At 40.0% G+C, this 16,100-nt stretch overlaps 1 protein-coding gene across 3 annotated transcripts in view; it reads left to right on the top strand.

Annotated features, from left to right (window-relative positions):
- LOC122816354 (Grid2 interacting protein) overlaps positions 1 to 16,100 on the top strand; it is a 1,236,636-nt gene that overhangs the window by 991,323 nt on the left and 229,213 nt on the right. For all 3 annotated transcript variants that reach the window (XM_044089096.1, XM_044089095.1, XM_044089093.1), the window contains 2 exons: positions 631 to 748; positions 14,446 to 14,765. In XM_044089096.1, the coding sequence (XP_043945031.1) occupies positions 631 to 748; positions 14,446 to 14,765 (438 nt within the window). The remainder of the gene's footprint in view (positions 1 to 630; positions 749 to 14,445; positions 14,766 to 16,100) is intronic.

The raw sequence follows: 16,100 nt of genomic DNA, 5'->3' as shown, positions 1-16,100 counted from the left end.
GGGTCTGACAATGTCCTGTATGCCAGCCATAGATTTCCCCTCAACAGCCTGTAGGAGACAGAATACAGGGATAGGGCCTTGAGGTGGTCTGCATAAGACGTTTTACTTATGCCCTATATTCTTTCAGTGAGGAACCTCTGTGGATGTTCTAGTTGTTGGATATGCCTGGTTAGGTACATACCAAAGGGAGCATTGTACTCAATGATAGGTCTGATGAATGTGATGAATGCCAAATACAGTGGACCAATGATGTTGCTTGACTGCAGTTAAACAGTCGTTGACCTTCTGTAATACATCCTCATTCCATTCACGTTGTCATTACCCATTCAGTTACGTCTTCCAGCATGTGCATTATTTTAATGTCATGAGACACTATTGCTTTTCTTTCTTGTATTGTAACATGTTTTTCTACTGCACTGTCTCCTTCTAGGTTGTTTCCAGTGTGTCACATGAAGAAATTAACTTCATATCATTCTTTCTGTGGCAGTGTTAAATGATTTTATTGATTCAAAGAAAGCCTGAGTTTTCTTACTGGATTAGGGAACTAATGGTTCTTTGAGGCTTAAGAAAGCATTATTCTCTTAGAATTCTAGTTAGAAGGCTAACTTGTTTTATTTATTACACATGCAGCAAATGTCGGCAGTATATGCTGAATTAGAAACTCGTTTTGTGAGTAGCTTCACTGGAAAACTTACAACTCCAGCGAAAAATAGAGGATCTCCTGTACTGGACCAAATAACCAAAACAGGTAAATCACTGTTACATATGCTCTGTTTTTCTCTCAAACATACCAAGAAGACACACTACTGATAAAAATATGCACTGAGCTTATGATTTATGATAGTAATAATTTACTAAAATAAGTCTGTATAAAAGAACTGTAAAGAAGAAAGTTTCATTGTCTTCTAGGATATATTACTGAATTATGGTCCTAAACAACAGTGAGGGGCGTATACCGTTTCATGTAGCAAAGCTTCTACAATTTTAATATTTCCCTCTAACACACATTTTCAGGCATTAAACCCTGTTAGCACCTCGTGCCTAAATATGAAGCTTATAGATGTCTCTCACTCCAGTTCTGTCTTAAGCTGGCTCCCTACTGAAATGTCAGCACTTGAAATGCTGAGGTCTGAAAAGCTGAAAAAAAAAGAGAAAACCCAAAGAAGAAAGAATCTCGAACACTGCTTTTCTTCTTAAAACTTATTTTTCCAATGGGAGACCCCCCCCCCAAAATTATATATACCATCTCTGAGATTTACATAACTCAGAGAAAAGGGAATATTCAGAGAAATAGCATCTTGGACTTGATATATGTAAGTCCGTTTTTTTGGCCATTCAGTTTCCATGTTTCAGGACTCGCTGTAGTGGGTGCCAGCATTTCAACTGGTTACATTTAAGGTAACAAAGAGGCTAAGAAAGGAATTGCAGAAGCAAAGAGCAAGGCATCAGAGGCACTCTACCAACTTCTGGAAAGTGACTCAGTAAATGGCACAAAGAAATTATACAAGGTTGCAAGGCAAAGACAGAAAGATAAAGAAGATAGTCAGTCACAATTCCAGTAGATTGCCAGGCACCCAGTATAACTGCTCCACAGGTTAAAACAGCACTGTCCAAGGCCAAGAATACAGCTTCTATGGACTCTGACAATATCCCTGGCTGTGTTCTACATGAACTACAGAGTGTACTGGCTCCTCACCTGTGTGCCCTGTTTTATCACAGCCTCACCTCAGGCTTTGTCCCTTCCAAATGACACACTGATACAGTCATCCCTCTCCACAAAGGAGGAGTGACTACAGACCCTGGGAACTATCGCCCCATTAGCCTGACGAGTGTGATATGCAAAGCTATGGAACACATCATCATGGACCTAATAAACAAGGATATAGGGAATCACCAAACTCTGGATCCCATACAGTTTGGTTTTGTGAAGGGTAGATCATGCCTGCTCAACTTGGTCGACTTCTTTGAGTCAGTCACCAGAGCTGTGGATGAAGGCAAGATGGTTCATACAGCCTACCTTGATCTAGCCAAAGCCTTTGATACCATTCCCCACTCAGGAATCATAGAAAAACTCACTAAGCTAGGCATCAACCCCTATATCACTTGGTGGGTTCCAAACTGCCTCACAGGTAGAACCCACAGTGTGAAAGTAGCTGACTCCAAGTCAGACTGCCAACCAGTCACAAGTGGAGTCCCACAGGGTTTGGTCCTGGGTCCTCTCCTGTTTGGTGTCTACTTCTCTGAAGTCCAGGCCAACACGAAGGGACTCTGGCTGACAAAGTTCACAGACAATTGCAAGTTGGGAGCTATTATTAACTCCCGAGTGATGTTGACATCCTACAGAAAGGCCTCACTGAGACCAATGACTGGTGTCAGAACTGTGGCCTTAAGCTCAATGCCAAAAATGTGCCGTCATCCCCTTTGGGAAAAACCCAGTTCCCATGAATTACCACATCGATGGTAGTCCATTGAACACAGAAGGTGTTATAAGAGATCTGGGAACACAGGTTGACAGCAACCTCTCTTTTGACCACCACATTGCCACTATGGTCAGAAAGTCCTTCTATGTGGCACATCTCATTACTAAGGGTTTTGCATCCAGGAAGAAAAAGGTCATCGTCTCCCTTTACTCTTCCCTCATTAGGCCACTCATCGAGTACAATGCCCCATTTGGCATGTATCTCACTAAACACCTGCAACAACTGGAGAGGCTGCAAAAGTACCTCACAAAGAGGATCCTAGGCCTTAAACATTTGTCTTATATGCACATACTAAAAAAAGTCCAACTATTCTCTGTCTCATATCACCTACTTAGAGGTGATCACTGCTTGACTTACAAAGCCATGTCTGACCCAGCTCTGTTAGAAATGCTACATCTAAAGAAATCTCAATCCCTCCACACTACACACTCCAGAGACCTCAACCTCATTACCACAATCAACAGAACATGCTGGAGGGACAGGTTCATAACCCAGAGATTGTCCATGCTATGGAATAGACTTCCCATACATGTCAAGCAGCAGACCTCACTGGCCCTCTTCAAGAGAAATCTTGATGAGTGGAGGGGAAATAGAAAATTCACCCCAGGGATCACTCCAGTGGCTTTATTCCACAGAGGCACTGGGAAATAAGATCGGGTGGCATGATGCCAGGGTAATCTTATAGGCTTGGCTTGTAAAGGCCCCAAGGCCATTAGCCTAGTACACACCTATGAACCTATGAACCCTTCATAAAGGATGCCAACAACAACGTGCTCACCACTCCACAGGGTATCAGATGCAGATAGAAGGAGTTTCTGAATGAAGAAAATCTGACAGAAGCTGTACTGTCTGAGAGACATCCTATGATAACAAAAGAGGAGGAGCCCACCATAGAAGAAGTAAGAACAGCACTAAAGAAAATGAAGTCTGGCAGACTAGCAGGCTCAGATGAGGTCACAACAGATATGATAAATATTTGGGGTGAGAGAGAAGAAAAATGGCTGATGAGGGTACTCATAGCAATGTGGAGTGAAAGGAGTATCCCAGATGATGATAGAATAATCATAATTGTTCCAGTGTGTACAAGAACAAAGGGGATAATCACAACTGTTGGCAGTACAGAACCATAACACTATCACACTGCATGAAAGTCCTGGAGAGGGTGATTGATAGATGAATAAAAAGAGTGGTTGACAGTAAGATGGGAGATGAGCAGTTTGGGTTCACATCAGGATGCAGCACAACTGGTCCTATGTTTGCAGTGAGAGCAATAGTTATGAAAAGAGATGAGGAAACAGTCCAACTGGGTATTCCTAGATTTGGACAAAGCATATGACAAGGTTCCAAGAAAGCTGATTTGGGCAGTACTGCAGTGGTTCAAAATCCTAGAAACACTGCTAGAATTAGTACAAGCTATGTACAATGACTAAAGTATGAACAGTGTTCATTCTCAGGGATGGGTTCCCAGTGCGAGTGAGTGTGCATCAGGGTTCATCTCTCAATCTACTGTTGTTCATACTGGTGATGGACTACATTAGCAAACAGGTTGCAGGGGTAAGTTTAACAAAGTTGTCATATGCAGACGATATGGCATTACAGCCAGATTCTGAGCAAAAATGTCAACAAAGGATAGAGGAAAAGAATGCAAACCTGAAGGCACATGGGATGAAACAGAGTACAGATAAATGTAACTGCAGCAAATGTGGAAAATCAGAAGAAGCTGGGAATTGAGATAGGAGGGAAAATAATGGAAAACATTAATATCGTCAAGTATCTGGGGAGGGTAGTTGAGGAGAAGGAAAGTCTGAATGAGGACGTCGAAAGCTAGAATCAAACGGGGTGCAGCCAACTGTCACTGGACATCAGGTGTAGTATATAAGAGAAGAATGCCAAAGAAGATGTAAAGTAAGGGGTACAAAACAGTGGTGTAACCAGTACTATTGTATGGTACAGAAACCTGGGTAGTAAAGGCAGAGGAGTTGAGGAAGCTAGAGGTGATGAAGATGAAGTATCTGAGATGGTGGTAGGATGCACACTGTGGGACAGACAAAGAAATGAGGACATAACAGCAGAAGCCAAAGTAGATCCAGTTGCAGAAAAGGCTGAAGAGAACATATGTTGGTTCAGACACATGGTGCAGAAAAGCAGAAAACAATTTGGTGAAAAAGATTTGGGACAGACAGGAAGAAGGCAAGAGGAATGAAGGCATCCATCAACGAGATGGATGGATTGTGTGAGAGTAGAGGTTAAACAGCCAGGTATGAGTGATGATGAAGGTAGGAGAGGGGTATTGAACACTGAGAGATGGCGACAAGTGACAGGACACCCCAACCCCATGTAGAAAATGGGAAGAAGGGGACAGTGATGATGATGATGATGATGACCCTTAAGGTTGCTTTGCAGTACCAGCAGCCATATGTATTTCTAGGTGAATCGTTGCTAAAAAGCAAGTGGTGAAAGGCATGCACTTGGATCATGATGTTCCACCTTTGAAGTCAAAGTCTAAAACGTAAACTGCCATGGACATAATAGGCATGTGAAACATCAAGTCTGATACTACAGCTTATTTGACAACGACAATGAGATGAAAATGAAATGCAGATGAAGTACATCTTACTGGCCTAGGTATGAATCCCACAGCCATCATTTGTATTCTTAGGTCATCCTTGAAAACAGGCAGCTGTAGCTGGTGAGTTGTATTTGGATAACAAAGGTGAAGAATGAAGTGTACCTGCAGTGTAGATTGATGCAGCCCTGACTGCAGCCTCAGAGTTTCAGTAAGCTGGCCTGACTGCTGGGGAGCAAACTTTTAGAGACAAAGGGTGAAGCCAATATCAGGTCATTCTTCCTAGACTGATAGAGGTGGTCAGAGATCAGCCTCAGACCTGATACCTTGTAAAAGGTCAGGGGTCCATCTCCATGCATAATGGAGCTAGGAAGGTGCTATGCCTAACTTGGAATGCTCAGGTGCTACAGTCAAGGTGCTACTGACTGTCAGTATTCACACAGTATTATGGACCTAGTGTATTAGGCACTGCATTGTATTCACACGGTATTATGGACCTAGTGTACTAGGCACTGCATTGTATTCACACAGCATTATGGACCTTGTGTACTAGGCACTGTATTGTATTCACATGGTATTATGGACCTAATGTACTAGGCACTGCATTGTATTCACACGGTATTATGGACCTAGTGTACTAGGCACTGCATTGTACACAGTATTATTGACCTAGTGTACTAGGCACTGCATTGTACCCAGTATTATGGACCTAGTGTACTAGGCACTGCATTTTACCTGCCAACTGGCAGGGAGAAGAGAGAAAAAAAATCAATCACCCAAGGATAACTGCCAGCCTGCAGCCGAGTCTCACCTCTGACTACCTGGATAAAAATGTTGTGAAAAAAGATATTTCTTTTCATAAATAGACCACCACCCCCACTCCGGGAGAGTGTATGGATTGCTAGTTTTTATTTTATTTTTATTTTAGTTTTTGTTAACTGGGTAAGTGTGCTTGGTCATGAAATGGTCAGTGGAGTGTGAATTTGGCTATGATGCTTGTGTTGGAGAGGGTCAAAATATTTCAAAAAGTCTACAAAATGGAATTTATTTTTAATATTTTAAGTAAGTGTATAGTTTCATGCTGCAGACTACCTTAATGCTTTAAACCCTACAGTAACCAGCACTCAAAATAAAAAAAAAATAGGGATAGAAGGCACAACAGTATGACACACACATAACTGACCTATTGCCCAGTCTACAAGGGGGGTATACTATATGTAACCATGAAATGCTATAAAGCTTTTGCAGTATAGTTAACCCTAGTTATATACTATGAACTGTGACAATATCCGAAACAGCTTCTCTCTAGCTGTTCTTCTTGTTAATGTGCTTACAGTATCGTGTATATACTCGCACTGCATAGGTACGTAGGTTCATAGTTAAGTACTAGGCTAGCTGCCCTTGTGGACCATTTTTAAGCCTTGACAGTATCCCTATTTGTGCTTGTATTAACCTATCCCATTTGGCTAGAGATTGGCCTTACCCGTTTTTTGGTCGATAATTATATATTACCTCCAATGAGAATAACTGGGATAAAAATATAATTAATTTTAGGGGACCTATGCATGGAATACAGAATTTAGGAGCTGCCTCTGCCCATTAGTAGTACAGGGGGCAGTCCTGGGGTAAACTGTCTGTTCATAGATCCACGTTGCAGCTGAATATGGAAAGGGATAAACTTTGTTTGATGTAGATGGGGAGTCTGTTTCAAAGCAGCAACATCTCTGTGAGATAAACATGTCCCTCCAAACTGTTTGGTTGTTGTTGCAGAAGAGATTTAGATCTCTAGACCATGTATTTCTCATGCCAGTGGACTTAATGATATACAGTAAATCCATCAGTAATGGGTCAGAGGTTGCCTTCTATGCCAAACAAAGGTCACCTCTTACCAGTGTGTAGGATACTGAGTATAGTGACAGGGCTTTGATTTAGTCAGTGTAAGACATGTTGTTTAGGTCTTGTATTCTTTAGTTTTAGTAAGGTATCTTTGTGGGGCATTCCAGTTGTTGCATGTGTCTGGACAGATACATGCCAAAGGGGGCATTATATTCAACAATTGGCTTAATGAGGGCTGAGTAAAGGAGGACAATGACATCCCAAGATCTAGACACAATCCCTTTGTTTTTAATCTGTGCAATGTAGAAAAACTTTCTCACAACAGTGGACACAAGTTGGTTAAAAGTTAGGTCACTGTCCACATAAGTTGCCAAATCCAAAATAACTGGGTCAGCTCTTAGGGGTGTATTATCAATGTGGTAGTTCCCTGGGGTAGATGACTTCCCAAAGGATACAATTATACATTTTTTGGCATTTAGTTTCAGACTATGATTTTGGTACCAGTTATTTATTTGGGACAAACCTTCCTGCAGGATGACTAAGTCATTTGGGGATTCAGTGACTGCTCCTAGCTTGCAGTCATCTGCAAACTTAATCAGCCAGAGCTCTGTGGTACTGGCTTTCACTTCAGAAAAGTAGACACCAAACAAAAGGGGTCCCAACAGAGAATCCTGGGAGACTACATTGTTGACTGGCCTCTTTGTGGAGGTAGCTTCCTCTATTCTGATTTTCTGTGTCCTATCTGTGAGCCAGTTGGCAACCCAGCAAGTGACATATGCATTCATTCCCAGTTTATTTAGCTTTTCTGCTATGCGTGAGTGATGAACGGTGTCAAAAGCTTAGGCCAGATTGAAAGATCAAAGCTAAATAAAAATGCAGTGAATGAGCTGCATTACTCAGCATCACGTTACATTGCATTTGAAATTTATATCGCTTTCTGTAGACTTATTTACTGTTAAAACATCTTCATCATGAAAAATGAAAATCTTTTCCAACTGCTTGCTAAACATTTCCTGCTATGCTGCACTCTGTTTTAGTCTGAAAAATTTCTCATCACCCCTTTTCTGTTTTTCTCTCTCTCTCTTTCTTTTTTTTTTTTTTTTTTTAAAGAGATGTATTCTGTTTCAATTATGTTGGTAAATATAATCTAAACAGGGAAGAAAGTGAGCCAGAATGCTCACAAAGGAAATTAATAAAAGAAAAGCACACTTTAAACTTTCATTTTTAAGTTTCAAACGTAATTTTTGCATATTTTATTTCTTCCTTTACTGCTTCCCTTTCTAGGTTCCACTGATACCTCTCAAAATGAAATAAACATTTTGTGAAAATATTTCACTTAATTAAAATAATTATAAGGCAAAGCTACAGTGGCAAGGACACTAAAATAAAACAGTGCTTTGTGTTTGTGTGTGTGTGTGTGTGTGTGTGTGTGTGTGTGTGTGTGTGTGTGTGTGTGTGCGTGTGTGTGCGTGTGTGTGTGAGTATTTGTCAACTTCTCTAAAATGAATTAAAATCTTGTTTTATGTGTGAGAGTGTGTGTGTCTGTGTGTGTTTGTATGTTGGCAAGTACCCATCATAAATTAAAACCTTGTTGTGCGTGTGTGTGTGTGTGTGTGTGTGTGTGTGTGTGTGTGTGTGTGTGTGTGTTAGCAACTACCCTAAAATAAATTAAAACCTTGTTTTGTGTGTGTGCGTCTCTCTATGTTGACAAGTACCCTGAAATAAATAACCTTCTTGTGTGTGTGTGTGTGTGTGTGTGTATATGCATGTGTGAATGTGAGGTGCTGTGTAGGTGTACAACAACCAAGCAGTCTATCTGTATTTCTCCTAGGTCTGTTCTGATTCTCCCCAGTAGGACCAACCTACTCAATAAAATGCAATGAATGTTAATGTTTCATCCATAACATATTTTTTTTTTACATAATGCAGTTGTAGTCATGCACAAACATTCATAGCAGAAATAATAAACATATTTTTTTACCTATCAGGGTAAATTGCACATGTTTGTTTCCCTATTACAAGGATGTGAACTAAGTCTCTAAACAAACCAGTTTACCATTTAACTCACTCAAGTCTTCCAAATGCACCACAGCACAAGTTGCTTTATGAGAATATTACAGATAACATGTCCTGGTACTTGGGATGTGAACGCCCCAATGCCCTCTCATTATGGGACGTGAATGCCCCGATGCCCTGTCATTATGGGATGTCAACGCCCCGATGCTCTGTCATTATGGGACGTCAATGCCCCGATGTCCTGTCATTATGGGACGTCAACGCGCCGATGCCCTGTCATTATGGGACGTCAACGCCCCGATGCCCTGTCATTATGGGATGTCAACGCCCCGATGCCCTGTCATTATGGGACGTCAACGCCCCGATGCCCTGTCATTATGGGACGTCAACGCCCCGATGCTCTGTCATTCTGCTGCTGGATCATTATGCACAATGGTCTTCCTTCTAATATCAAAAATACCTTTACCAAATCTACTCAGAAGACAGCTACCTCCCAAGTGTCCAGATTTTTGCAGAATATCTATATTTTTGTCAGACATTTTGGTTTGTTTTTCATACAATTTATGGTTTCTAAGCAAATAAGAGAGGATTGAAGTCGCTAAATAATGAGATACATTTGAGTTACAGACTTCAATATAAAGCCTGTTCTAGCAACTATTTTTTGCCCTGTCCAGATGCAGTTCCATAAGCTTAGCACAAGAGGGTAGCATCCTCAGTCACTCCAAAGCCCAGCTCTGAACCATAAATTACATTACGTACACCCACACACCCACCCACCTACTGTTTGAAGTACATTAGCTAATGGCTCGGGCTACGCTCTACTTAGATGTAAAAGTAGGTGCATTAGCAGGCACAATGGTTGCAGATTGAAGTGAAGAGATTTTTTTTTCTCTTATATTACCTTTCCTATTTTCCTTTCTTGTTGTGCTTATACAAATGATAGAAAAGAGTGAATAGACAGCTACTTAAACTTTGCTGAGACACCTACTACATAGCTTTGTGTGTAGGCATATTTTCATTAAATCTTTCAAAATGTCTGTCATCTGAATTAATGAGCAATGCCTAATGTGGCTGAGATAAAGTCTAGGCATCTTTTTATGATGTCTTTGCATTCCTTCTCCTTTAGCTTTTCTGTTCATTCTATGAAAATTGTTATGTCTTCTCTCTCTCTGACTTTCTACCTGTGTTGGACACCATCACTTCCTAGAAGAAGGCCACCATATTCACAAACATAGTGTGCACTCCCACAAGTCTGACTGATCTGTGGTCCAGACACTAGAGTGATGAACAGAAGTAGGCTGTGTTACTGTTCCATTGTGCAGAGACACACAAATATTCTTTGAATTGCTCAGTCTGCTTCAATATAGAAGTATACTTAGTTGTTAGATATAAGAAACAAGCCTTCCTTTCAATAACCATTTGAAATGATGAACCCACTAGAGTGAGTCCTAAAATGCGGAGACTGAATTGCCAAAAGATTGGACTTACATATACTAAGTCTGAGATGGCCATTTCTCAGAATATTCTCTTTTCTCTGAGGTATGGTGGTATATATAAGTTCAGGGGTGTGTGGGGAGATTGTCTCCCACATGGGTGATGCATGGGGAGTTTTCCCTCCTGCATAAAGAACTTTTAAATAGAAGAGCGATTTTCAAGATTCACTTTCTCCAGGTTTTCCATCGTTTTTTTTTTTCAGCTTTTCAGCTTTTCAGCACTCTGCATTTCAAGTGCTGACATTTCAATAGGGAGCCCCTTTCTTTCATTTGTACACATGGGGATACCATATTCTTTGCCTTGCTGTGCGTTTTACTTTACACTGTTTCTTCTAATGATATTTACTCTGTTCTCTGAGGTTGTCTTAAACCATGTAAATAAGATCTTTAAAAACTCTAAAGGCAAAAATAAATCTAATGCCATCATATCCCACACCTGTCTAAATACTCATCAATAAATTAACCTTTTCACCATTAAAACTTTCAGGATGTATACACTTAGTCTGTATTATTTTAGTTCCTTTCTGAGCAGCTCTTACTCATTGTAATTAAATGTCCTCAGCCATGTTAAAATTTAAATTCAAAATGCCTGTTTTATTCTTACTAAATATTAGACCATACAGCATGGGTTAAGCCTTCATACTCCACAGGACATCTGTTAGCTTGTGAAGAATATTTATCATCATCTAGTGTCCCTGCCATCTTCACTTTAATTTTGCCTTGTATGTGAACCGAATCCATTATCATGGAAAGTCCAGGCCACAATTGCTTGGGTTTGTTACTGCTACTATGCTCTGCAGGGTCAATAAACATGGTAAGGGTCAGTTTGTAAAAGTTTTAGGCAACATAACCTTGGCTGTGCTTAAATCATTAGCATATTATACTAATAAAGAGATTGGATACTACTTCTATTCCCAGTGGTAGGATCTTAGTAGTGTCCCTTTGTTGAGAGGAGCCTGAAAGCAAAAAAAAAAAAAAAAGATTTAAACCAGTATAGTTATTAATTTCCATCCTGACATTTAGAATTGCTGGTACTGCACTACTAACAGATTGGCATTTGTTGATTATACACCCTATGTTCTTGTACACAGGGCACCTGTCTCCTTTGCCCTACCCTAGCTACACCTCTTCCCTTGTGGTACCAGCTGCAGGAGTGATGACGTTGTTCAACCAAATTATGCTGACCAACTTGTCACCATTTCTTGACCATTAGGTTAGGTGCCAACTGCACTTGCACTGCTTTAACTCCTTACCCCACAGTGTTGCCCACAAATGGGGATTATGCTGCAGGTCCCCATTTTAATACCTATTGCTACCTGGGCTCTTCTAGGTACAAATTAATATATGTTGGTATCCTAGTGTGTACAGGACCAGTGATGGATTGTGCAGGGCTCTAGTAAGCAGGTGCTTATGGATTGTGCAGGGCTCCAGTATGTGGGTTTAAACATGTAGACCCCCTCCCCTTAACACCTTGATTCTAATTCCAGCCAGAATATTATATGGTTTGGCACAAAGGCATTGATGCTTCATACTGGACTGATTGCTTATTCTCTGAATACAGTTTGCCAAAAGTATGCAAGGTGTATTTCTGAAGTAACTTATTTTTGGTAATATTGATATTATTTTTTCTGCAGCATCAGTAAGCCTTAGTAAAGCTGGCAGTCTTAAGCAGTATTCTGCTATCAGAAAGACAGTCACCACAGTACAAATATAAGATATTTGACTTTAATGACTGGTTATGTAATTGGTGCCATTTATGGTTGTTGAGTATTTGTCAGCATGGGTGGAGATGGTTGACAATCCAAACAGCTTGGCCAGATATGAACTGCCTCTGTCTACCTATGGTTTTCATGGTATGTGTCAGCATGGGAGAAGATGGCTGACAGACCAAACAGCAAGGCCAGAGATGGACTGCATCTGTCTATCTATGGTTTCCAGGCAGTGGCTAAAACTTTTGCAGACCCTGTAGTGCCCAGTTTTAGGCAAAGTCCATCTTTTCTACCTACTACCTTAGTATATTCTAGCTCATCTTATATCATGATGTTGCTGTTAAATGATAGGAGCTTAAATAATAAAATGTCAAAGTCTGCAGTCTTCCTGGCCCTCAGCCATACCCATAACTGCATCATTACTGAAAATAACACTATCTCTGTGCCTGGGATCAGCACTTTCATTAATTCTGACTTACTAGGAACTGGGGGTGTTTGTTTGTACTTGTTCAAGACACCCTCAGCTCGCATCAAGTTCCACATGACACACCTTGACATTTTTATGGTGGTGCCACTGTATGGCAGAGGTGCCACTGTCCCTTACTCTCTCAGTCCAGTTAATGAGCCTGTTGTATATCCTGGGGACAACATAAGGGAACCTCCATGTAGAACAGTACTAAAGGCCTTAACTAGGTCCAGATAAGAAGGTTGAATGGCATGCACCATATCTATGGCTTTCATATAGCCCTGTTGAGTAAACTAATTGAGTAGCCAGGAGTTACTTTTAACAAAGACAAATGGGTTTGGATTGCAGCAGTTAAGGTCTGCTATATCATTAGTTATGAGATCTGATATAATGTTACATGACTTTACAAATGATATTGCTGAGGCTTATGGGTGTGTAATTATCTAGACCTGCAGTGGGGCTTTCCTTGTGTAGTAGATCAAGTTTCAGGTATGTGTTTTATTTTATTTTACTTTATTCACCTTCCCTTGATGGAGTACACCCATTCACTGTAATGGGTAGATGGGGACTTGTACCACAACTGCAGGTAGGTGCTGTGAAGGTGTGTGTGTGTGTGTGTGTGTGTGTGTGTGTGTGTGTGTGTGTGTGTGTGTGTGTGTGTGTGTGTGTGTGTGTGTGTGTGTATGTTTGTGTGTGTGTGAGTGTGAGCATTAGAGTATTAATTCCTTTATTTCCCATCTTAATTTTAAAATCTGTAACATCTACGAGTATACCGTTTTAATACATATTTCTGTTATGTGGTCATAAGGATATGTTTAAACATAACCTTCTTTTCATTGTTTTTGTGTTACATAAAAATGATATTATGGAAGGTGTGCACATTTCCAGACACATCCTGAGTATATCTGTAGTATGTCGCGCTTACTCAAGACTGATACTTCCAAAGCAAGTCTTGTTCAGACTCTCTACTCTTCACCACAGGGCAGCCAGACCATGACAAAAGCTTGAAGTATCCTTATGAAATATAGCTACTGACTCTATCAGTTTTTCTCACTCAGTATGCGTTCCAGGTGCTTGATCCCATTTTCAAACCTGGGTCACTTGTACTCCTGACAGATGTCCTCTCTCTTCACTAATAAATGATGTCTGCTGCATTTTTATTCCACACCAGCTCTGCACATCTCTTTTAAAACTCGTTTCTTTGTCTAAAAGAACAATATGTTTATATTCCTTTTGTTTTGTAATATCAGAATATCTAGTAAAACTGCACACAGCCATTGAGAATGAGTTGCAGAAGCCACGTTAAAAAAAATAATAAACTATATGAAAACATTACTTCACTGTTTTTTTGGATTTTCATAATGCAACTGTTTCAAAGTCTGAGTTATTTTACTATGCGTGTGTTTGCAAACTTTATTTCATTTTTATTATCTAAAACACAATCATGCTTTTTTTTAAAAAAAAGAATATCTGACAGAAATACTTCTTTAGGAAGAACTGAATCAGAATGAAAAAGAATTCTGCTCTGGAAACTCATTAATTGCGTAGCAGCTTTACAAGGGCCATGAAAGAAGTGCTTGCTAAGCCTTATCATTATATGTAGCTGATACAACAGAATTTTAAATATATTCAAACATAAGTAGCTTGCTTAAAGAAGACAGCACCCAACATCACTGAATAAATTGTATTTGCTGTTAAATCCTTAACATTAAATTTTTATAATACTTCTCATGTTATGGTAAAATCTTTCAGCAGTATGTGATTTACGCTGCCTAATACAAGTCATTCTATAACAAATAGATTTCAGTTTTTTTCTTTTATTTGGTTTTGCTTTTTTAGACAAAAAGCGCCTTTTGAATATTCTTTTTTTTTTTAACAGGGAATAGAAAGTCAGGATTATCACTTTCATGGCAGCCAGACCCTATGCCTTCCCAACAATGTCATTGCCAGCCACTTAATCCTTCACCCACGAGCACGGAATCAAACCCATATGTCAGTCTTGACAACAGTCCAGTTCCTTCTCCTCAAAACACAGACTTCATGATGCCCTCACCATCTAGGAAGACTAAGCTCTTTACCTTCTCAAGACCTCCTCGAAGCAAGGACACTGACAAGTTTCTGAATGCCTTAAGTGAACACCTCGGACACAGAGTTGACATCATGGATGATCTCCTGACCCCAGAGAATGATTATGAAGAAGTAAGTGTTATCGTCTCTCTGTCTTGTTTTTCAACGTGTGAAGCATTTCTAGGAATGAATTTTAACAATAATCCTCTCTAATAAGTATTATTTTGGTATCTGTGTGCATACTTAATTTGTTAATTGACCAGATTAGTTGCATTTGGGCTAGGGGCATCAGAGGTGGTATTATACTACTAGGAGAAGTCTGGCCTGGGCATTGGGGAACTTCCCCTAATTCTTCCTGCACAGAAACTCTTCTCATTGTGGCACTTCCTGTATTCCGTTCCATTCACAAAGATGGCCCAGAGAAGAAGGAAGCTAGTGAGAGTGAGAAGGGAGGTCTGAGAAGGAGATGTTGCTGTTTTGAATGCTATAGGAGTTGGAAGTTAAGGATGCATGTGTAAGAGATAAGGAAGGGTGTTAGAAAAGGTAGTGAAGCCTTCTAAAAAGTTATCAAAGAAGTCGGAAGGATGTATAGAAGATTCAGAGGAGCTATTCCAGCATAACCTTTTTGAGTCAACACAAGACTGTGCTGTTACAAACCCCCCAGTCGGGAGGTTTATGAAATGATTATCTCAAGGAGATGATTGTGCAGAGTGAACCAAAAAGTGAAGTAGCGGCATCTTGGGGTGATATTATGGATAGAATCCAGGAGGAAAAAGTGAAAGAAGCTGCACAAGGTAAAAAAATCATATGCAATGACATTGAAAGAAGGCAAGAAACAAATAAGAGAGGAAGAGGGAGGAAGAGAGGTCATGAATACAAAGTTTGTTGCACGTCTCAGCAGTAAAGAAGACAATGAATTAGAAAGATATAAGGTATGAGAAACAGTTACTGCAGCCTTGGGAATATCACCTAATGAGGTAAGAGCTTTTATTCACCAGAACAGAGAGACTTTTTGTGACATTATATAAGGTATGAGACACAGTTATTGCAGCCTTGGGAATATCACCTAATGAGGTAAGAGCTTTTATTCATTTGAATAGAGAGACTTTTTGTGACATTATATAAGGTATGAGACACAGTTATTGCAGCCTTGGGTGTATCACCTAATGAGGTAAGAGCTTTAATTCACCTGAATAGAGAGACTTTTTGTGACATTATATAAGGTATGAGACACAGTTATTGCAGCCTTGGGAATATCACCTAATGAGGTAAAAGCTTTTATTCACCTAAATAGAGAGACTTTTTGTGACATTATATAACGTATGAGACACAGTTACTGCAGCCTTGGGAATATCACCTAATGAGGTAAGAGCTTTTATTCACCTGAATAGAGAGACTTTTTGTGACATTATATAAGGTATGAGACACAGTTATTGCAGCCTTGGGAATATCACCTAATGAGGTAAA

Source organism: Protopterus annectens, chromosome 12.part0, assembly GCF_019279795.1.
Source record: "Protopterus annectens isolate FY-2018-M chromosome 12.part0, PAN1.0, whole genome shotgun sequence".
In the NCBI taxonomy this organism is placed as follows: domain Eukaryota; kingdom Metazoa; phylum Chordata; order Ceratodontiformes; family Protopteridae; genus Protopterus; species Protopterus annectens.
The sequence above is the reverse complement of the archived record's forward strand: the minus strand, read 5'-3'. Positions and strand labels throughout refer to the sequence as shown.